We start from the raw sequence: 24,014 nt of genomic DNA, 5'->3' as shown, positions 1-24,014 counted from the left end.
AAGCATATTTTCGCAAAGACCTTATGTCGGAATTTCACACCCTAATTAAAAGATACATGATCACCTAAGGCATAAGCACAAGGTATGTGACAGAATAAAAAAGCCATATGCACAGCATCTAAACTCCTAAGGTATTACCTGATAGATATCAGATAAACTGCTGCTCCCAGAGTCACTGGCAATGCTACAACCAGACTGACTAGAAGACACATGAGTCACCTGTGGGTGAGGGTTGTCAGCGATGTGCATCTTGGTAAGATCGGCTGGAAGCTGAAGAAAAAATAATTTAAGATAATCTAAATACCAAACATTATCTTTAGATGAGTTCTTGACACACTGTAACTTCTGCAACAAATCTTTCGTTCTCTCTACATTTATGTGCAACCTCACTTCTAAATTCTCCACTCTTAGGAAAAGATAAGAATCCAATTAGTATTCTAATAGGCAAGCCTACAGTGGGAGCCCACTGAGCAGTCTTCAAAAGAGATTACCATGAGTAATGGTATTTCAGAGGAAAACCTTGGCCTCTTTCTACAAAAAAAAAAAAAATCAGCTGTTGTCACCATAAAGGGTAGGAATGTTATTACACACACACACATTCCCCCTCACTAACACAAAATGGTTGCTAATACCAGCATAAAACAGCAATATCTTGGATTAAAGTACCGTATCTGGCACCAAGGCTTAAGTAACAGCTGACTGTATTCAATATTCCAAAAATTTAGTAGGCCTCTTTTCACTTAATAATGTATTAGTTGATAGTTGACCCCTAAAAAATTTGTTAGTAATCAAGATGATTTAATAAATAACTGTGCTAGGTGTAGGCATACAAGAGACAGAGAATGAAATGATTTCATCACCTCATCTTTAACATAATCACACTTTTATCAGGGATGCAGGCTGTACAATGTATTTCACACCATAATTTTTAGAAGTCTCACAAAATAAATGCCATAGGAGTTGAGACAAGATACAACCCATTGTGTTCCAAAGCAGTGAAAGTTTTACATAGTAGATATGATGATATGTTTTCCAAATAATTTCTCTGCAATTTCCTGTTACTCAGGACCATTAAAAGAAATCTACTTACTTCTCAGAGCAGGGTTTCTCATCACTTTATTATAGGAAAACATTTAAGAAACACACACGTAAATAGTGGAAACTAAATATACCCTAAAGAACAAAATGGCCAAGCCTGAATTATCTTATCTCAAGAGAAGTCACAGTAATTATAAAAACTACACACGCAAAAACTATATCACAAACTTCCCCTGCTGATTATGATAAATCCTGTAATTCAGATAAACAGAAAAATTTTAATGCACACATACACAATTTGGCCTTTCAAGCTGCTTTTCTCTTAATATTCTCTGATTTTTAAAGAAGAGGTAAACAGGTTGAAAAGCACTTCTGATAGCCCCTGGTTAAAGAAACAAAAGTTATAATCCAAGACCAAGCATGGAAGGGCCATGCTTTGGATTTCCACCCTGCAAAGTACATTACATTCTAGTAAATAAGTGTAAATTGATGCCCATTTTAGAATCATCTCAATCCCATCTCCCATCTCATGTTGTATTAAAGCTATGCAGGATTACTAGTGCCTCCAGTTGGCTACTGAAAACAAACAAAACTTCACCACAGGAAAGAAAACCATCTGAAGTTTCAAATTATTTAAAAAATTTTGCATACACAGTATCTACTGCTCAAATAAATCCAGACACTTTAGAGACAAAATGACATTCATGAAAACTAACAGAAATAATAAACTCTAGACATCAGTGAAGAAAAACTTTCAAACAATGGAGTATCAGACACAAATTATAAAATAACTGTATTTCATATACATGAGAGGTTGGCTAAGCATGCACTCTACCACTTGAGCTGTATCATCCCCGCTGGCAAACATTTTCTTTAAAAGACCAAAGAGTGTGTGTTTTAGGTTTTGCAGACCACATACAACCTCTGTGGTATACTTTTTTTCTGAATTTTTTTTTTTAAACATAATCATCCTTAGCTCAAAAGTCATGCCAAAAAGACTAAGAATTTTAGCAAAGAAAGAAAAACTAACAAAGAATGACATAAAAATTCTAGAACTGAAAAATACAATTATGGAAATTTAAAAAGTCAACAGACGGATTCAATAACAAATTTGACAGAGCTAAGAAAAAAAAAAAGAAAAATGAAGATCGGTCTGAAAAAAATACCTAGAATGAAGCACGGAAAGTAAAAAGAATGAAGCTAGGAGGGAATGGGTAAGAGCAACAGGAGATACAGTGAAAGGGTAACATCTAAATAACCAGAGTCATAGAAACAGAAGGGTATTTAAGGCATAGTGGGTAATGAGGGCTGAGCATTTTTCCAAAACTGACAAAAGATACAAACTCACAGATCAAGCAGCTTTAAGATTTACTGGCAAGATAAATAAAAGACAAACCACATCTATGCACACCAGGGTAAAAATGTTGGGAAAAAAGGAAAAACAGAGAAGTCTTAAAAGAAGTCTGGGAAAAAAGATTACTATGACAAGACAAAAATTAAACTGATGGCTGACTTCAGAAGAGAAACTTGGAAGCCTGAAGACAATGGAGTGATATTTCCAAGAGCTGTAATTCTACACCCAGTAAAAAAAGTCCTCAAAATGGGCAAAATAAAGTCACTTTCAGAGAAACAAAGAAGAGGAGAAATAACCCCAGCAGACATACAATGAGGAAAATCTACTGGAATAAAGAAAATTATTCCAAATGAAAGCTGCTAGATGCAGGAAAAGAAGGAAAACCAATGAAAACAGGAAATTTCTGAGTAAATCAACATGATCTGAGTAAATCAACATATACTGACTATATAAAATAGTAACACAAACTAAAAGAAAGCTTAGGTAGTTATATTTATGTCAGACAAGACACACTGTGAGGCAAAAGCATTAATAAAGCATTAGTAGAAATGAAAGGGGACATTTCATAATGATAAAAAGTTCAACACTAAACAGATATGTACTTAATAACATAGCCTCAAAATGTATTAGGCAAAAAAATGATAATGATAAAAGTAGAAGTAGATAAATCTACAATTATGCCACTGAAATTTTACCTCAGATCACTCAGTGACAGAATAATCAAAATAAAAAGTAAAGATACAGAAGATATGAACATAATTAACAAACTTGACCTAAAGTGTATGTACACAGAACACTGCAACAAAAAACTATAAAATAAACGTTCCTTTAGGGCACATAAATAAACATTTACGAAAACTGACAATAAGGCAGGCTTCAACAAAATTCAAAAGACTAAAATTATACAGAGAAGATCCCACGATCATAGTGCAAATAAGTCAGAAATAAGTAACAAAAATAACTAGAAAATTATCATGTATCAGGAAATTATTTAAAAAAACTCTAAATAGCTCATAGGTCAATGAAGTCATATTGTAAATTATTTAAAAAGAATATTTAATATATTAATTAGAAATATTAAACAGAATAAAAATTAAAACCTGAGTCTCTGCATGTAAAACACTTGCCTCAAAGAGTTGCCTGTACCTATAGAGAACTTTGAGTCAGCAAAATATACACCTTGCTGGGTTAAACCCATCTGAGACATACAGTGTAGCTCTTATGTTACTGCCCTTCCCAGAAATCTACAATAGTTCTCTGTTGCCTATAGGAATCAATTTCAAAATATCTAGCTTGACATTCTTGATTACATTCCACCTCTAGCCTCTTCTTTTTTTTTTGAGGTTTTTTTATTTTTTTAAAACATTTTTTATTGATTTATAATCATTTTACAATGTTGTGTCAAATTCCAGTGTTCAGCACAATTTTTCAGTCATTCATGGACATATACACACTCATTGTCACATTTTTTTCTCTGTGAGTTATCATAACATTTTGTGTATATTTTCCTGTGCTATACAGTGTAATCTTGTTTATCTATTCTACAATTTCAAAATCCCAGTCTATCCCTTCCCACCCTCCACCCTCCTGGCAACCTTCTTAATGTAAATCTTTCCCTCATATGTATACATAGTCTTCAAGAAACTATGTATTTTAATCATCTATGTCTGTATTCAAGCTGTTAGCTTAGAAGCCTTCCCAGCCTCCAAATAAAACTTTTGGCATTCGTTCTTATGAACAGGTGAGCTCCAGTGGACCTCAGAAATTCACGTATAGGAAATGGGTGTGGAAAATAGGAAAGTTTGCAAGACCTGGTAGTCTGGCAGATGAGTGAACTGAGGTTGCTCATGAAAAGTCAGCTGTTAAGCCCTGGCTGGGGTCAGGAAGAAAAGGAAAAAAGGCAGATGAACTGATCGACAGAGGAGAAGGTTTAAGAAATCAACAATTCCTACTGAAGGAAAAATCTCTTCCTTTGTTTCCTTAGTTATAAGGAAAACAGTAACTACTGGGTGTTACGAATTTCTAGCTTGATAACAGAAAACAAGTTAGTAGGAAAGAACAATGGATTTATAGTAAGGCACCCTGGGTTTCAGATTTTGGTACCCTTATTTCCTAGCTATATGACCAAAGGCAACCTTCATAAGTTCTCCAGACCATGGTTTCCTAATCTGTAAATTGGGTATAATAATAGCATTTACCTATTAGTTCATTTAATAAGAGAAGCAATCCTAGCTCTAATAAGCATTAGTCCTACATTACATTCATCATTTTTATTTTACTCACTATTCTTAAATTTGCAGCAGCCCTTATTCAAATTAGTCTTTGTAAAAACTCATGTAGGATATATTTGCTACAGTTTACATATTTGGTACATGTGAACACTCAAATGTTAGCTTCAATCACCATCATTATTATTCCCATCAGATAAAGAAGTTGAGAGGATTCCTATATGAAGATCTGTTCTCTTTATGAATTATAAACAGATCTGTACGCTTATAAATCTGTGTCTAATCTACACTGTTAGAGGGAGCTCCTTGAAGCTAGGAACCATCTCTTTTCATCTTTATGTTACCAACAGAATTCCTGACACAAAGTAAAGTATTGCAGAGAGAAGCAGACTCAGATAAACCTGGATTTAAATTCCAATTCCATTACTTACTTCAGTGTGAGATTTGGGGCAATTTGCTTAATCTCACTGCCCCAGTTCTTTATCAGTAAGGTAGAGATAAAAATAATGTTTGCCATTTAGGGTCTAGTAAGGATGAAGATCGCTCAGTACATCTGAAGTATCATTATGAAGCCAATTTGTAGACTTGCTCTTCTGGGTTTGATTCACTGTGTTAACTTTTATGGATTACCTCCTTATCCTTGGTCTTATCTCTATAGAAATCTTGGAATATAGAATATCTTCCCCATCCTGACATCCCAACCAAACATTTGTCATTTAAAAACTATACTCAGTCTTTGCATTTCCATCTACTTCGTTCCTAGATGTGATCTTTTCTTTGTATCTGAAAAATAGAAACTAAGTGGGAGGGAGATTTTTGAGCTGAAACATAATCCTGTCTTCTTTATTATTGAAACCATTTATAGGCAGCTCTTTGATTTTCTGCTGCCTTTTTAAATACTCATATTAGAACTATAAAATGGCCTCTAGGCATGGCTTTAACTTATCCCACAGGTCTTGATCTCCAGATATCCAGGCTGCTTTGGTCTCGGCTCTGCCATCTCAACATGAGGCCACTTAACAGCAGCAGCAGAAGAAATAGCTGGAAGAGGCTGTTACACAGGGCCAGCAACCAGGGAAATAAAAATTAATACAAATAACTTCCCCCCCATCAGACTGGCAAAAAGAAAATTTGATAATACAAAATATGGGCAAGGCTACGGAGGAAGACAATATTCTCATAAGTGGCTGATGGGAGTTATGAATTAGTAGAGCTACCCTGGAGAGTAATTTGAGAAGTAGCTACTTTGAGGAGCAAATGCAAGATTTACTACATTTAAAATACATAAATCTTATAAATTAACAATTCCTCTTTGAGTACTTACCCTAAAGAAGCATATAGGTGCACAAGGAAGAATGTACAAGGACATTCATTACAAACAATATTTGTAATAGTTAAAAGGAAAGATAAAACAAGTACTGCAGGGATAACAGCTGAAGTGTAATACAGCTTAATATGAAATACAATGCAACGGTCCAAAGGAGATCTGAATGTTCAAACCTGGATAGGACTCCAAGATGTACTGATTTAAAAAGCAACTTTCATGATAAATATAAAAGATATGACTCAGTTTTTTAAAAGCATAAAAATAATATTTTATATTTTCTTTGTATATACTTATCTAGGTTTAGGGGTAAAGATTTAGAGGAATATATACTAGATAATCTATAGCAGCACTCTCTAGTGAAGGTAAAAGATCAAGGGTGGTGGTCCAAAAGGAATTTTAGCTTCATTTGTAACATCTAGCTGAAATGTTTTATTTTCATACGGAAAAGAATTCCCCTATTATTTCTATAAATAGATTATTTGAAAAATTTCAAAACTGAAAACAAATATATACACATATATGCTAAGGCAATTTTCTCCTACCTTATTTAAAAGTGGCCACAAACACTGGAATGTTTGAGATTCTGTAACCTGTAGCAACTAAGGGTTGCTATACACACAGTACACATTCTAACTTTCTGTAATGATGGAAGTATTAAATTTCAAAGATGAGATTTATTAGAATTCCTTGAGAGAACATGACAAATATTGAATACCTGGTATACAAAGTTGGGCTTATAATAAACATTTAACTTACAAGCATTGGAAACAGAGTAAAAAGTGACATAAATGAGGTAACGACATATACTCCCAACATAAGGAGTTGTAGGGGAAGCTGAGGAATGAATGGGAAGTGAAATACTTGTGTTTTCATTCCAATCCTTTGAATGCAGTACTCACACTCTATATATTCCTATCGCATATATATATTATATATAAACATAAACATATTGTTATATATTTACATTTCACATTTCTACCTAATGAAGGGCTAGCAAAGTGATGCCTATCCCACATAAAATACCTGTTCATTAAGTATTCGAAGAACAACTGCATGAATATTTGACTTCTAAACACTGTCACTGCTGCTCAGGAGGGTTCCATGGATATCTGAACAGATAAAGTCTCAGCACAGATACATTCAGTATTTCAGTGGAAGTAGCACTTCCTAAACTGCACACTCTGGGATACTATTTCAGGAGATAAAACTCATGGACATACTGTGGGGAAAAAGGCTCAATGGCTGAAGAAATTAGCAAAAGTCATTTAAAAACTGCACAATTTCCTAAGAGAACAGCATTCCTCAAAGATCACTATTAAATTCCAAATTGCACTGTTAGAACTTGCTTTTTAAAATGTAGCTGCCTGATACAGAAGCACTGTGAGTATCCAGAAATCACTTATTCAAAAATCTTAAAAATATCAAGAAATAAAGATGATTCTTGGGCGCATTATGAAGTCTGTAAGTTCCTGTTTGCCACTCACAGGAAGACATTTCATAACTATACACTCATTTGCTGTAAATATAAATAAATTTTTAACAAGCTTGATGTTCTAATTCCCCAATCACTGAATAAGGAGCCCTTAGGGTATACCTGGTGTTAGTGATAACAGCGATAAAAATCAGGGTTTTGAGAGATTTAAGAAAAACAATTAAAATACTAAAATAACAAAAGCAACCTAGGAAGATCTCATTCTCCCCAGGGGTAAAGAGCAGACTAAATGTACTAAATAGTCCTGACAGAGACCCAGAATTGTAACATCCAACATGACAGCCCTGGTTACACAGGGCTACTGAGAACTTGAAGCGTGGCTAGTCAAACTGAGACATGCTGTCAAATACAAAATGCAAATCTGGATTTAGGTTTTTTTTAAAGTAAATATTTCATTAATAATTACTGTATTTTTACTACATATTGAAGAAAACTTACTGGACACATTATCACATAAATTTTACCTTAAATTTTTAAAATATGGCTACCAAAAGGTTTAAAATTACATACGTAATTCACATTACATTTCTGTTGAACAATATTAGGTCACAGGCTTGAATAAGCATGATGCATTCAGGAAACAATAAGTAAACCCATGTAGCTCAGGTAGGGATGTATATAGGAAGATACGAGAGATGAAGGGCCAGTTATAGCATTTTGGGATGCTTAGATTTCTTGTACTAGAAAAGTTTTAAGCATGAAAATAAATGGAAGAAATATGCTTTTGAAAAACATTACTCTAGAAGCAAAGAAGACGAAATGGAAGAAAATCATACATATGGGAGACAGGAAACATTAGTCAAGGCACAAAAAGACGGAGGCCTTATGAAATCAAAAGCAAGTCACCAGAATTATAAAGGAGCTTCTAGGACTAGACAGAGTGACATACCACAGTAGTATCAGCTAACAGGGAGAGAGAGTTAAAAATACACCCTAAGTCCCCAAAAGCAGTCTGGAGCCTGTTTTATGGAGGTAGTCTAAATTTCTCAAAAGTCATAAAGGAAATAGCTACATTTAATCACTGGAGCCTTGGGTATACACATCAACCACTACTGTGCCTGAGGCATGTGAAATTACAGAGGAAATATGTATTCCCAACTCATTTTTACTAAAAGATGAGGGCTGGGGCAGGGACATTTAAATAACTCAACAAGTATTAGAGTTTTTCAATTCTAAGACAGATTTCTCCCCACTTTAACATTTTTAAAACCACAGAGCAGCTTTCAATCAATATTTGCACTAATAGTGAGTTTGTTAAAAGTGCAAATAGAATTGTTGAGAAAAGAGGCAATCAGTTTTAAGAATGCCTGGTAAGTCTGAGGACAAGCAAGGAAACCAAAGTAGGTTGGAGGGAACAAGGAGAAAGGGAGCAGAAGATAAGGGAAAGGGAAGAGATCACACACTGTCCAGCAAGTCTCGGATGACTTTTACTCTGAAGAAACAATGTCAAGAAGGAAGAAGTGATCAGTTGTGTCAAATTTTGCAGATAGGTCAAGTGAGGTAGGGGTCAAGAAATTACCTATAGATGTAGCTGTGAGTAAAAGTGAGAAAGGAAGCACTTCCTAGGTCAGTGACTGTAGGAGCATCTAAAGAAGGAAACGGGAAGTCAAAGGGGTAATGCCTCCTCCATCCAGTCAACAATCACTTAGGGCAAGCACCGTAACAGACCAGGAAGGTGAGCTCTCAACTAAGAATCACTCAAGAAAAGCAACTGTCTGAAAGAAAACAACAACAACAAAATTCAACGAAAGAGAAAAATCTAAACTTGAAGAAAGACCTAATATGAAAATGATGAAAAATAGGATCCATAAAGTGAATACAAGTTATTCCAAAGGGTGGTTGTGAAAAAGCATCACTTAAGAGATTTCAGAAATAAGTAACAATGATTCAATTTAGAAATTTAAAAGATAAATAGCAGGACAGCAGTTGGTCACAAATGCAGAATGAGTTAATAAGCCAGAATATCAAACTGGGAATGCACCGAGTGAGAAAAAAGTATGAAACAAATGGACAGATCCAGGGTTCCAATACCAGGAGTGACAAGAGAAAAAGACTTGCAGTTTTCAAGAAAAAAAAACCAAAAACAAACAAACAAACAAACAAAAAAAACACCAAATTTCTCACAACTGAAGACAAATGGGAATCTTCATCTTAAGAGAGATTTTCAACAGCCAAGAAGGGGAAACAAAACAAAAAGTTAGATAATCCATGGTAAAACTTTACGGCACCAAGAATAAAAAATAAAACAAATTGAAGCAAATTTGACACAACTAACAACCAATAAGAAGAAAAGGAGATTACTTAACACAGGAACAATTACAAGAATCCCAGACTTCTCATCACCAATGTTGGATGCTGGAAGAAAGCACATTAACTTTTTCAAAGTGCTACAGGGAAAAGACTTTAGTTCTATATAAAAATAATAAATCTAAAGAATTATTTGAAGGGTAAATATAAAAGAAAGCATTTTGAACATTGCTGCTAGAACTATTTATTTTACCAAGAAACTAAATGAATATGTAAACAAATATATGTATATTCATGTATGACTGAAGAAGCATTGTGCTATACACCAGAAACTGACACAACTTTGTAAACTGACTATACTTCAATTAAAAAAAAGTGAAAAAAAATAAACTAAATGAATTCAGAAGTAATGAAATCAAAGTAGCAGTATGGGCAAAAACAAACTAATAAGTAAGGTCAGTAATAGATGTATTAGAAAACCAAAGTATGACACAACATTGTAAAATGATTATAAATCAATAAAAAAAAGTTAAAAAAAAGAAAGAAAACCAAAGTAGCAAGTATTAAAAGTTAATCACCAACTTAATATGCTTAATCACAAGCCACAGTTAAAATTTTATTAATAGTAACATGGAAGGGATAGGGGAGGAAACATGTACTTTATTATAAATACTTAATCTACACAGTAAAGTACAAATCACAACATGCTGCTCAGATAATATCTGTAGGCATTTAATGGAACCTTAAAAAATCTGGTATTTAAAATCCTCTTTGGCTCTTCCACACTTGTTAAACCTTTAATCAAAAGTTGGATACCGGTACACCCAAAGGCTATTTTTTGTTAGTATTCTAAAGAACAACTCCTATATCTCATTCTTTCCTTTGAATTTTTTTAAACCTGGTCTCATCTATTCCCCTTCTATATGTTGTTTTAAACCTCAGTGCCAAGCATCAGCAATCCATAGGATCCCACAGGTGGCATTTCCACTAAAGAGACCATCCACGCCTTACTAGATAATAGTACAAACGAAGCGTGTACCTAGGCTTCTTCCCATCTCTTTATATTTTAATCAGCAGTTTGCCAAATGGACAGTGAATTTAAAAGTTCTTCCAGAAGGTGCCTTTAAGAAAGACATCCAATGAGCTACCTTTCAGATAAACAGTACACCATGATGCTATCATAGTATTTCTTCCTTAGTCACCATCAATAGGACAATCTTTAAACAAAGACATGATTTCAGCTCATCCTAAGAAATGCTTGTATGGTGCCTGTCTCTATTCAACAGGACCATAAAGAAATCTTAACACAGCCAATGTTACAATTAAAATGTTTACTAAAACACAACTAAAAATTCACACTTCTGTTTTGAAATTTATATAACAGGAAAGATAAGTGGACTCAAATTCTAGATCTATATAAAAAGCCACTATGAACAATACAATTTATTAAATCACACTTTATACTTTCCTAAAACCAAGCATATCCTGTTGTGTAGCATTTTGCATTTCTGTGAGTTAATATGTTTGTTTTAAAATGACAAGTATAACAGATGATCTTAAGCAATTTCAAGCTACTAATGGTTCACTTACTACTATTTTGAAAATAAAAGGAACATTATTAAAATATTTTCTTGTAACTGCTTTTCATAATATTTTCTTATTATTTCACTGCTTAAGAATTATTACCCAGTCTTCATAAAATAATGTAATTCAATAATTTACTTGACAGTACCCTATCAGTGAAAAACGTCCTATGACTATAGATGAGACTAGCATAGCTAAATATACCATTTAAGGAAGTGAGTAAATACAATACATTCAAGTAAGAGTAAGATCACAGGGAAGTACAGAAATAGCCATAAACAAATGATGATTCAGTCCGAAGACAGTACATTTCAAATGTATTGCATTTTAAGTCTGTAGATTATTAAGAAAGTATTTTTAAAATTCTCTATCAGGTACATTAGAATAGTTCAGAGATTCCTTTAAACTGAAAAACAAAATGGCCATGAGGTTGAGCTTTTTAGATTGCTTTACAGTTCTTATTTTTTAAAGTTTGGAAAATATAATAGTACAATAAAGCTTATTTGCAATTCAAAATAGGACTTGAATGTAACAGCTAGATAATATCAATCTCAAAGAAAAAAAAAAAACAATTACTTACTTTGGAGGCCCATGGCTGAAGACAATTGGCATAACAGCGAACAAGAAAAGCCATTTCCTGAGCTGGAAAGGATAGTTTCCTTTTCAAACCAGACCCACACCGATGAGTATGTTGACAAAATTCTAAGTTTCTTTTTTTACAAATCATGCACCATTTGCAGTGTAAACTGCAGTGTAAAAACAGCTTCTCCAAATCCCTTTCAAACTGAAATCAGGAGCTTTCAGTAGCTTAGAATTTAGCTTCTAAATAACTGCAACAGTTTTCATCAAAATGTTCACTTTTAACAAGCAAATTACAGTAAAGCAAGATGTTTATATTTCTGGCTTAGAACACACAGACATACACATGCTTCCTCAGGCACCTGGCACAGACATGCACACAGTGTGGTAACACAACAGTTAATACAGTATGAATCAAAGCAAATAAGGCAACATGCACCAAATCTGTGTTCCTGAATTCTGAGAAACCTTTCCTCTCTGTAATACAGCTTTCTTTTCTTCAACTTATTTCATTCTGTAGAGTAAACACTGCAGTAATTCTTCTGCATCAGAAGCAAACCAGAACATTGTATCCTTAAGATGAAAGTTTCTTCTTTATATTGTTAATCACCAGAGGTTCAAAAAAAAAAAAAATCAACCGTTGAGCAAATGGTAGTTAGAAGATATATGCTCTAACAGGTTTGTTCTGTAGAATGCCTGAGAATCTCCAAAATTAAAAATTTCTCTTTTCAAATGCACTATTTACAGCTCTGCAGCACTGCTTCTTGTTCTAATGCATCAGTAAGACAGTAGTGCTGATCTAAGTCTGGCTTTTCTGGTTGAAAATTTATGATATCATACAAAAACACTACATCTTCTGCTAAAGCAAGACTGTATGTTAGTGTCCTAATTCCTACTGTCCTTGCCTGTTTCACAGCAGCTCCCTAAGGAGAAGCTCCTATTGATTCTATGCTCTGCAGTAAGATGAAATATCTAATAAGAAGGAAAGAGAGTGGGAGGAGAATAGAGCTAAAAGGATGACATCACCTGTATAGAAAGCCTTCAGAAACTGCATTAGATCAATTGGCTACTGTATCTGCAGATGCAGCCCCAAGAGCAATTTATTGAAAACACACACACCCTTCTGTGAGACATGTCAGCAAGCTAAATTCTGTAAGAAAAAAAAAAATGGCTTAAGCATCTATTTCAGTTTTTAAAATCTCTTTGATTTTTACTTCCATGCACTGATAGACTGCTTTATTTGGGATGCCACACTTCCTAACATTATTATTCAAATTTAACAGAGTATTGTCCTCCCAAGGGAAAATAATTAGCTCTGGTAAGACACTCCTGCACTGCAAAAGCAGAAGGCAGACTAGTTCTCAGATGTCACATATGTATTCATTCATAACACTACTAATATTTCATGGGTTTCTGCTTGCAAAACTTATTTATCAAATAACTTCTGGAAAGGTATAATCTTCAAGACCACCTTAAATTAACATTAAAAATATCAAACTGATACTAAGATTTGTATGTAAATAGCAAATTTAAATGAAAACAACAGAATTTCATTTTGCAGAGGATAGCTGAGAAGAAAAAAAACCCACAGGCACAACAGCTGACTTGCAGCATGCACTAATCCCTCTAAGGAAGAATATTCTATGCAATATGGTACCTTCCTACATACAGCCCAACACTAAATTCCTAGAAAGAGACTGGAATGGAAGTAAAATTCAGAAGGAATCAGAAGGAAAATGATTCAACCTGCTTCAAACTGAGCTTGGACTAAAATGAAATACCATTTTTCTACAAAAATAACAGGAAAAAAATTTCTTTCTTACCACACACCCTGTCCAAACTAAAAACACAATTCCTCTAGTACCCTTCTTAGTCTTCAAGATTCTGCCACAAGGTATCTAATGTAGATAGACACTCCCACAAAGAGTTTACACTAAAGGTTTGTAATGGTGCCTCCCAACAGTCCAAGTAAAACATAGTTTCCAATGGCAAAATACAGTCAGTATGCCTCCAGGCAGCAAAATTATGAGAGTAACATCAATGAATATATCAAAGTAATAAAACTATCTTGCTTTATTCATCTACCACTGTTTTGAGGGGAAAAGGTATGCACCTTAGAGGAGAAATTTAAATTACACGAGAGACAGGTGTTATTACAAAGGACTCTACTGACTGTCAGAGAGAGAAATATCGTGTCATTAGCCAAAAACAAACAAACAAAAAACCAAATAAATAAATAGTTTTTCAATACCTCTGGGCAAAGTATATTCACTTTTCTGAACAACACTACATTGCCACTCTGAATTATGCTACTACTTATAAGACTAGAAATGACTTTAGAAAAATTAAGTATTACACTGAATAAAAGACAAGTCACACTTTCACAGTAAGTGATCATTTATAAACTTGGGTATCCATAAAACTTAACCATTATTTGCTTTCTGAGAAAATTTCAAAAAATACACAAAATACATATTTAAATATAAAATTAATTCTAAGAAAAACAAATAACAATGACTAATTTATAAACCTAAGATATGGAAAATATGCACAGGTTGATTTTCAAGTACCAATGTATTTTTTTCCATTTAATTAATTTAAATAAACTACAATAGGTTGGAATTTCAACAAAATGTTAAGCATTCAAGAATAAACTAAAATCTAATTTTAACACTCATTTTTAAAAATGGAAAAATGACAGTAGGCACCTTGTGTGTAAATGAAACCAAACATTTCCTAAAGATAACTTCCTAAAAGACGAGCATTCTGTACACAAACATTAGCATGACTTAAGAACATTTCAGTTTCAATGCCAGACAATCATTATATTCACATACAGTACCAACAGGATAAGTTACAACCAAATGAAAAAAGCAAAATCCTAATGGGCATCTTTCCTCCTTTTTATAAATCATGCTGATAGCACACAAAGGAGGACCTCAAGCTGAGCAAGACAGACAGCACCTCTTAGCTGCTTAAAAAAAAAAAGAAAAAAAAACCTCTGCCCTGTGTATGAAATGCAATCCACTAATGTTATATGTTAGAACTACTGTAGCAAACACCACCACAAAAGAACAAACTCTCTTTTCCTTTAGATTGGCCTGTAAGTGAAGATGACCTCATCCTTTTCCTTGTTCTACCAATCATCTCATAGAATCTGCCGTTCTAGCGAATTGTATGGTAAGCCTAGCATGCAAAATCTCTCCGTGCAACAATACCATGAAAGAAACAAACAGGCCAAATTCTATATTGAGCAGGTGAACCCACCACCACTCTGATGATACACTATACCACATTGTGTCTTCAGAAATAATGACTACTCTCTTACTTACTGAACAAAAAAAAAAAACATATTTTGAAGTCAGTAATTTATCAAATAACTAAAATACATGATTATGTGAATAAATGATTTTTCACTTCCAGTACTTTAAAAATTTTCTTGTGATCTCCATTTCATATTCTCACCAATTCAAATGAAGTAACTGCAACAAAGGGGAATGCCCTGATCAACACATTACTAGGAATCTACACCAAAGGACAATCATTTAAGAATGCATTTCCTCTGAATATGAAATACTGTGATGCTAAGGCATACTGATGAAATCTTTAGGTTTAAAAAGGTCTTTCAAACTACTAACAAATAAAGCAATCAATGTATGCTGGCTTTGTAAAGCTTCAAACCATTATACATTTTTATAAAAATGTAAATGCTATATAAATAATTGAATTATTTTATATATTTATTTTATAAATATATAAACTAATATAAAATATAACTATAAATTATTTCTAAACAAAAAGACAAAGCAGAACATCTGAAATCATCTTGTATAGAAAGCCAATGAGGTTTTAACAGTTAGTAAACTATAAATGTATTTTTTAAATATTTTTTTATTGATTTATAATCTATAAATGTATCTTTTTTCATTAAGTAACATCACTGAAAGACGAAAAAAAATCCTCATAGATTAAGGTAAGATATCAGAAGATTTACATTCCAGACATTATGAAAAGCAAAAAAAAAACCCCAATATTAATAAAAACCTGGTTTGTAATAATCTCAGGCAGAGTCATACAGTTTATTCCCCATTTGCACAGAGAAATAATATAATCATAATTTAAAGAAGCCAAACTCAAAAGAAGGTGAGGAACAAAAGGAAAATTATGTAGTTTTACAAAATAAAACAAGCAGTCCATTAATTTCTGCATTTTAGTTGTAAGCATTTAATCTCTGAAATATAAACTGTTAAATGTACTGATTTACGTAGGAAAAATACTTTTAACTGTTTTGGAAAATGAACAAATAAATGACACTCTACCATGTCAGAGGTAACATACAATCCCTTTTAAAGGATCATAGCAAGCTTTTCTATTCCTCCCCCAACCCCTTGCTTAACTTGAACATCTGAAATGCATCCTTGTAGTTATCAGACATGGTTAACTCTAATTACTGGTGCCCCTCTGGAATTTCTGCTTTCAAACTGCATCCAATGTATTTCTCATCCTTTCTGAAGAAAGGGAAGCCAGAGTACTAACACTCTCTTCCTATTCTGTAAGAAACAGTGTGCTGAAGTACACTGTCATCTATGTCCACTAAATGATCAGCACCACGCTTTTGAAAATCCTGTCAGAGCCACCAGCAGGACACATATGCAGTATGAAATATGATCTATCCTTAGGGACTGATGGAGGAAGAAAAGGCAAAGAGGGAGAGGGAAGCCTTCATCATCAACTAAGGTGATGTAAGCTTCTATAATTAGAACAAGTGAAACCGAAGGAACAATAAAAAGGCACCACCATGCTTCTACTTCTCCCTACATTGTGCAGTTGTATCAGGCATTTTTCACTAACTCACATACAAACAAAAAAATAAACTCTGAATATACAATAATCAGTCAAGTATGCTACACACTATATGCAAACCTACTGTAAAGTTTTAAAATAATGTATTATTTTTTACCAAAAAATCAAGATTTGCTCAATAAAATACATATCTGTATCTAGATATGTAAACATGATTGAAAAAAGAAATCTTTAATTTAAAAAATTAAACTGTTGAGAATACGGTCTCCATCTGTAAATTCATGGATTACATTAGAAAGTATCTTCATATCACTTCTCTAATTTAAATAAGTGCATTTTCTAGTACTATAATATTTATCTATCAATTTTCAAACCCTATGGATCAATCCTAAGGAAAAACATCACAGTCACATACAGATTTATTCATACAAGTTGTAACAGAAGAAAAACTGGAAGCCGCATGAGAATACTTTGTTATACTCATAATATTAGTACTAAAATAATGTTTAGGGGAAAACTTAATTGCATAAGAAGTACAAAGGAAGGATAAATAACTAAATATTCATCATTATCTAAATTAGTTAAGATCTCAATGATTTAATCAAGACACATGCATTTAAAAATCAATAGCCACACTAGTTATCTCTGGTTTTGAGGATTATAGGAAATTTATTTCCTTAATATTCTTCTATATTTTTCTACATTTCTACAGTTAGCATTTTTTTCCACAAAAAATTTTTTAAAAATCTACTCTAGGCAGGCATTTGTCCTACTTAGTTTGATCACAGTATCACTCCTTTGATTTGTCTCTGTCCATTTGTGGACTCATGGCCCTGTAACTAGGTACAAGACTTTCTACTGAGAATTCTACATTATTTCCCAGAAGAGAAATGAGAAGCAGAATTCTCCTAGGAGATGCTAGATACTCATGAATAAAAAAAGAAGAGTCCTCTTCAGTTTTTAAGGTACAAAACACTATAAAGAATAGAACTGAAGAGAACAGTCTGGCTTGCAGTAGTGTGAGAGGACAACCAACCAACACTGAAAAGCTGCAGATTCTCAGAGGTTCGGCTCCAAATTTCTCAGTAGCATTCTGATCAGCACTCACTGTCATACACAATTAAGACTGGCAAAGTCTCCAGCTACATAATCTCCCTTACTTTAAAAGTGATAGAAAACTGTTTATTCACTCATCCTTTCATTCTACAAGTATTTACCAAACACAAAATATAATCACAATCAGAATCCATCAAGTCCACAAATAAAATAAAGTTCAAATTGCTGACAGTGACTTAATCAGTGACTATGACTTTAGCAGTCAGACCTTGAAATTCTGATAATATATGCAACAAGAGTGTTTATACTTCCTCCATTTTGACTTGAATGTTTAAATTATTTGCTCACTGGTGCTGTTATGTTCTGAATGTCTGTGTCCCTCCCAAATTCCTATGTTGAGATACTGATTTCCAAAACGATGGTATTATGAGGTAATGCATTTGGGAGGTGATTAGGCCACGAGGGCTCTGGGATTGGGATTAGGGCCCTCACAAAAATGCCCCAGAGAGCTTCCTAGCCCTGTTCCACCATGTGGACACAGCAAGAAGTTGGCAGTTTGTAGTTAAAAGGGACTTAGTAGCTAGTTCACTTCCCACACATGACGCAGGGACTGAGGGTCTTAAGACTGTCCACTGTGAACTGGGTTTCTTGCGGGGCCCAAATTCACACTTCACCACAGTGTGACGCACTAACAATATATGTGCTTATAATTAACCTATTTGTTCTCCCAACATAACAGGAATTGTTTTTAAAAAAAATTCTTTAAACTTTTCAGCCTCTTCAGAGCTTTATTTCTCCTTGGAATGTCATTATTCTACACAGAATAAATCCAAGTAATGGAATAGTCTGGAAAGCTGTGGCGTTACTTTGATATGTGTTAGCTCAAGAGTGATATATGACCCGATTAGAACCAATAGATAAGCAGTTGTTTAGAATGGTACTCTTTTCATTTGTGTGCTCTGTTCGACAGCTTGGCAGTTTTATTCTGTGTTTCAAAGTCTACACATCTTTCAAGTATCGCTCTGTGACTTTTCATATCCTTACCATGTTATCAGGCAATGTAAAAATACAGTTCAAAGTAACACTAGTAGTGACGATGAAGTGATCCATGTCAGAAGATACATAAATGTTCTCAAGTTCAAGCTCAGAGAACGAGGAGAAAGATGATACTTAAGTTGAAAAAACTGAGGAGGTTTTAGAACAATCAGTTGTAGAAGAAGAGGAAGAAACAGATGATGATGATGATGGCGCACTGGACAGTACTCAGTGGAAAGAGTTCACTGGCAGACAAAAGTCGTTTATATTCACAGGAAAAAGTGGACTTCTGACAGAATTACCTCATGATATTAGTCCGGGTGAAGTTCTCTCACTATTTTTAGACAAAGAAATAAACCTTCCAGTAAAGGAGTTAAACAGATATGTGGAACAAAAACTACTTCAACATCTAAATACAAAATATAGTCAAATAAAGAAATGGAAACATATTTCTGAAGAAATTAAAAAATTCCTTGCTCTTCTAATTTGGATGGGTCTAGTGAAACCAATATCTATGACTAAATATTGGTCAAAAGATCCCCTTTAAAATTCCACATTGCTGTGTACCATAATGTCTTGTAATCATTTTGAATTATTACCAGATTTGCACTCTGCAAATAATGAAACGATTTAAAGAGGTGATAGGCTTGGAAAAATACTACCATAGATTAATGCTTTGACTAAAGTTACTAAAAAACTTTTTTCACTGTGTCCAGATATCATAATCGATGAGATAATGGTTCCCTGGAGGAGAAGGCTTATGTTTAGACAATATATACCAAATAAGATACAAAAATATGGAATAAAATTATTTAAGTTATGTTCAACCGAAAAAGTTATGCATGGTTGATAAAAATATATTCTGGACGAGAGACTAGCCGAGACAGGCAAATCAGATTAGCTCAAAACGTTTGCAGTGAGCCTGCAGAAAAATTATTAAATGAAGGACATACCTCATACGTAGATAACTTCTGCACCAGCTACAAACTGGCCCTAAAATTTCTGAGTGTGAAAACTCATGTTGTTGGGACTATCTGGCATAATAAAAAGCTCATGCCAAAAGATGTTACGTCCCATCCACTAAAAACAGATGAAATGGTGTGGCAAGGAGATAATGGAATTGTCATTCTGAAATGGAAAGATGCTAGGAACATAAGAATACTTTCAACAGAAGACGCACCCATTATGATGTCCAATTTAAATTCACCTGCTCGTTACCATATCTTATAAAAATGAAGTCACTAGCCATACTTGATTATAATAAAGGATAGTGGCATCAGTAGACTGACCAGATGGTTTCAAATGCAACGACATTACAAAAAAAAAGTATCAAATGGTACCGGAAATTAGCACTACATCAACTTATTGGGATTTCTGTTGTTAAATGCACATATTGTACACCAGGCAAAGCCAAACAAAAAAAATTAAAATACCAGAATTTAGGGAACTTTTAGTTAAGGAATGGTTATATTCTCCAAATAATAGGTCCAATAATATACACAGGGATAAAGGAGAAGTGATTCACAATTTACAAATTAGAAAAAATCCACAAAGCAAAACAATCAGAAGAATGTGCGTCCTCTGTTACCAGAAAAGCAGGTAAACTTTTGAAAGACAAGAAGCTAGAAAAAATGTAAAAAAGACAGGAACATATTGTCCTAGTTGTCGTAGAACACCACAGCTTTGTATAAATTGTTTCAGCAAATATCACAGAAAGTAACATAATATAATTCTGTATTATATAAAATATGGGTAATATTTTATCTATCTGCATATATATGTTGTTACTACTAAATACCTGTATTACAAATGAAAGCTGCTGTAAATTACTTGTAAAAACCTGTGTAACTGGATGAAGGAAAGCGTCACCCATATCTGGGTGATGTGGTCCCTGAGGAAACACAACTGTCACCCAGATTTTGCTGACATGGTGATCAATGTGTTAACATTACAAATTGGTGCTTGAGATAGAAAAGGAATGCATACAATCTGATTCCTAGTTTAATGTCTTTCTGTTACATCAAATTAAGGGATCTGGCTCTTAAAAACCTACCCATATCAAGGATTAAACTTACTCTCTCCTAGTTTCTTTGGAAGTACAAATTGATAGTCCTGAGACAAATGCTGGGATGCTGTAATGGTCTGAAGGTCTGTGTCTCCCTAGAATTCATGTTGAAGTTCTATTCCTTAAGGTGATATATTTGGAGGTGGGGCTTGTGGAAAGTGATTAGGTTATGAGCAAATAGCCCTCATGACTGGGATTAGTGCCCTTATAAAAGAGGCCCCACAGAGTTCCCAGCCCTTTCCACCATGTGAACAGACAACAAGAGGTAAATAGTCTACAATGCAGAAGCAGGCCTTTAAGAGAATCTGAACATGCTGGCACCCTGATCTCGAACTTCCAGCCTCCAGATATTTGAGAAATAAATTTCTGTTGTTTTTAAGCTACTCAGTCTGTGGTATTTCATTATAACAACCTAAGCGGACTAAGACCCACTCCATGAGGTGGGGCTGGCAATCAGCCTTGGACTCTCATTCAACTGCACTGACAAACATGTCAATCTCTCTCTATATGTTCTGAATGCAAACAAAACGTGGAGCACTACAGGAGAACTGGGAACATAAGGTGCAATCACAAAATGAGCAAATGAGAAAGAGATGCTTGTTGCGTTAGTTACTTCTGAGCCTAAAATCAAACATACTATGCCAGAAGAATGAACTAGGTAGAACAAAAATATGTAAAGGGTGAGCAAAACAAAGTACTACTGTATGACTGAAGCATTGTACTGTACACCAGAAATTGACATAGCATTGTAAATTGACTATACTTCAATAAAAATACTTTAAAAAATAAAACACATTCAACAACTTTACATAAAAATAGACATTTAAAAAATTCTAAAATTGTTAATTTTGTTTTCTGTTATCTTCAGAATAGAGCATAATTACATAAGCGTAATGCATGTAAGTGTGTGTAACATCTTATAGGACCAGTGAGGGTAAATGTGTGCTCTAACAACAAGAAATGTGACCAAAGACTTCTTCAAAGAGTTCACTGATGAATGGGGTCTTGGGAGCTGAGCAACACTTATGACAGGGGGATATGGCAGGAGGCTATTCTGGATACAATGAGTTAAGATTCAAGCTGAATTATCAAAGGACAGAATTACATCACACAAAGATGCCTGTAGGAACCTTTCAGGGAGAAAGAAGAACCAAAGGAAGGGATGTCCAACAAAATAATGGGGCTAGAAGGCTGAAAAGGTAGACAGGGGCCAAATGAAGAAGGATTGAGATATCATATAATCTCGGTACTTTAAAAATTAAGTACTTCTGAGCTACATTTCTAACATATGTAATTTATTCATAAATTAATACATGTATTGCCAGCAAAAGTGTTTTGTGTTCATTATGAAATATACACAAAAATACAAAAAATATAAGAGGATAACAGTACATGTAAATATAAACTGTACTATTTCTTCCCATGTCCCGAGAACCATTTCGCAAACTACATTTTAAGACACTTAGGCTAAACTACTGACCTTGCGTAACTACTAACAGAAAAAAGAACTTCAAGTCAGTAATTCCAAACCAGTCATCAGTTTCTGGCAGATCTTTCCTGTCATCATTTAATTGGCTTCTAGTCATTCATTGTATTTAATAAAGCAACTCATTCAGTGAGTTTCCCATACACTTTGTAACTACTTTATCTTGTAAGGTTAAACAAAGAAATTGCTTTGTTTAAACTGAGCAATTTTGAGTCTAGGCTACAAGAAAATTGGGAAGGGCACAGTTGGTTGATTGTTGGTTGTTCTAACTTTCGATTCTATTTTTCTTATCTGTTCTAACTTCTGCTTCCATTTTTCTTATCTGTATTCTCTATTTGATTCTTCAGCCTCCTTTTTTAGTTGTCTTAATATATTTACATATTTTGGTAAACATGTTTTATATCCAATAATAGATAAATAAAGTTACTTTGTTAGCAATAGGAACAAAGATATTTTTGAGTATTTTCAATAACAACAACAGAACTAGAAGCTGCTGACATTACTGCTTGATTTTTTAGAGCATCAAACATTAGGCAGAGCCCTTTATATATATTATCTTACTTAATTCTTTCACTCATCTATAGGTTATATATAAAAACAGACTTAGAAAGGTGACATAACTTGCCCAATGTTACAAGGGAACCTAAACAAGCTGATATAAAACCAAGGACTCTATTTTCTTTGACAGGCAATATGCTCTAAGGATATGATTATGGTTCACATTTTCAAGGCATATATACTCAGACAGGAGAGACAGACATCTGAATAATTACAAGGTGGTGTAATGAATGGTCACTGGTATATGCATGGAATATTACAGGAATGCAGAGATATGTACCTAACCCTCCCAAGAAAATATCATGGACTCCTCCCATAAGATGATATAAATTATTTAAATTAGAATTAAAAATGTAAATTTAAAATTAAAGTCCTTAGTCATAGCAGCAACACTTTAATAAGTGTGGCTTAATGTGTAGCCACGTGTGGCTAGATACTATCAATTTCGAAAGGAGAGATATAAAACATTTCCATCATTGCTGAAAGTTCTAATAGACAGAACTGGTCTAGACTATACGCTAGATCCTTAAAGGCTAGATCACTCAAATTTCTGATAGATGGTGGTAGGCCATGAAAAGAGTTCAGAGTTTAATAGAAATAATACTGTTAAAACATTCTTTTAGGACTGAAAAAAAAATGAATATACTAGTAGGTGGCAGGGGATAGGAGAAGATTTAAGGAATAATGCTAGGAGTAGGGAAACCAGAAAGAGAAAAAATAAATCTTAAAATCAAATAAACAAAATGATGAAGCAGATATCTTAACACAGAGATTATACAACACTTTTCAATTCTTAAAAAAGTCTTCACATCTCTTAAAATGAAATAATACTGCTTTTACAGTGAAAGTTGCCTAGGGGAGCGTGGGACATGCTATTACAACACTTCGAGAAAGAATGGCAGTGAACACTAAGGCAATGACATGGGTAATATGAGAGGAGGGCACAAACATTTGAGAGGAAGAATCTATCTTGACATCTATATCATTGACTGACTAGACCTTGACTATGCACACATGTTCTAAGTAAATCAGCAACCACGTTAAGACAGGCCGACCAGTTACTACCATCCTTATCTTTAGAATTAAAGCAACCAAAGCATGAAGAGTTCAGATAAAATGTCCCCTCTCATACAGTTAGGGAAGGAAGAATTCAAGACAGATG

At 33.9% G+C, this 24,014-nt stretch overlaps 1 protein-coding gene across 6 annotated transcripts in view; it reads right to left on the bottom strand.

The window, feature by feature from the left end:
• The window catches only part of RAPGEF6 (Rap guanine nucleotide exchange factor 6), a 202,344-nt gene that overhangs the window by 97,306 nt on the left and 81,024 nt on the right, over window positions 1–24,014 (bottom strand). For all 6 annotated transcript variants that reach the window (XR_012069590.1, XR_012069596.1, XR_012069598.1 and 3 more), the window contains one exon: window positions 139–270. Coding sequence is in view for 2 of the 6 variants with exons in the window: in XM_006212844.4 (XP_006212906.1) it covers window positions 139–270 (132 nt within the window). In the remaining 4 variants the exon portion in view is untranslated. The remainder of the gene's footprint in view (window positions 1–138; window positions 271–24,014) is intronic.

This window comes from Vicugna pacos, chromosome 3 (genome assembly GCF_048564905.1).
Source record: "Vicugna pacos chromosome 3, VicPac4, whole genome shotgun sequence".
Taxonomy (NCBI): domain Eukaryota; kingdom Metazoa; phylum Chordata; class Mammalia; order Artiodactyla; family Camelidae; genus Vicugna; species Vicugna pacos.
This window is presented reverse-complemented; position numbering and strand designations above follow the sequence as displayed.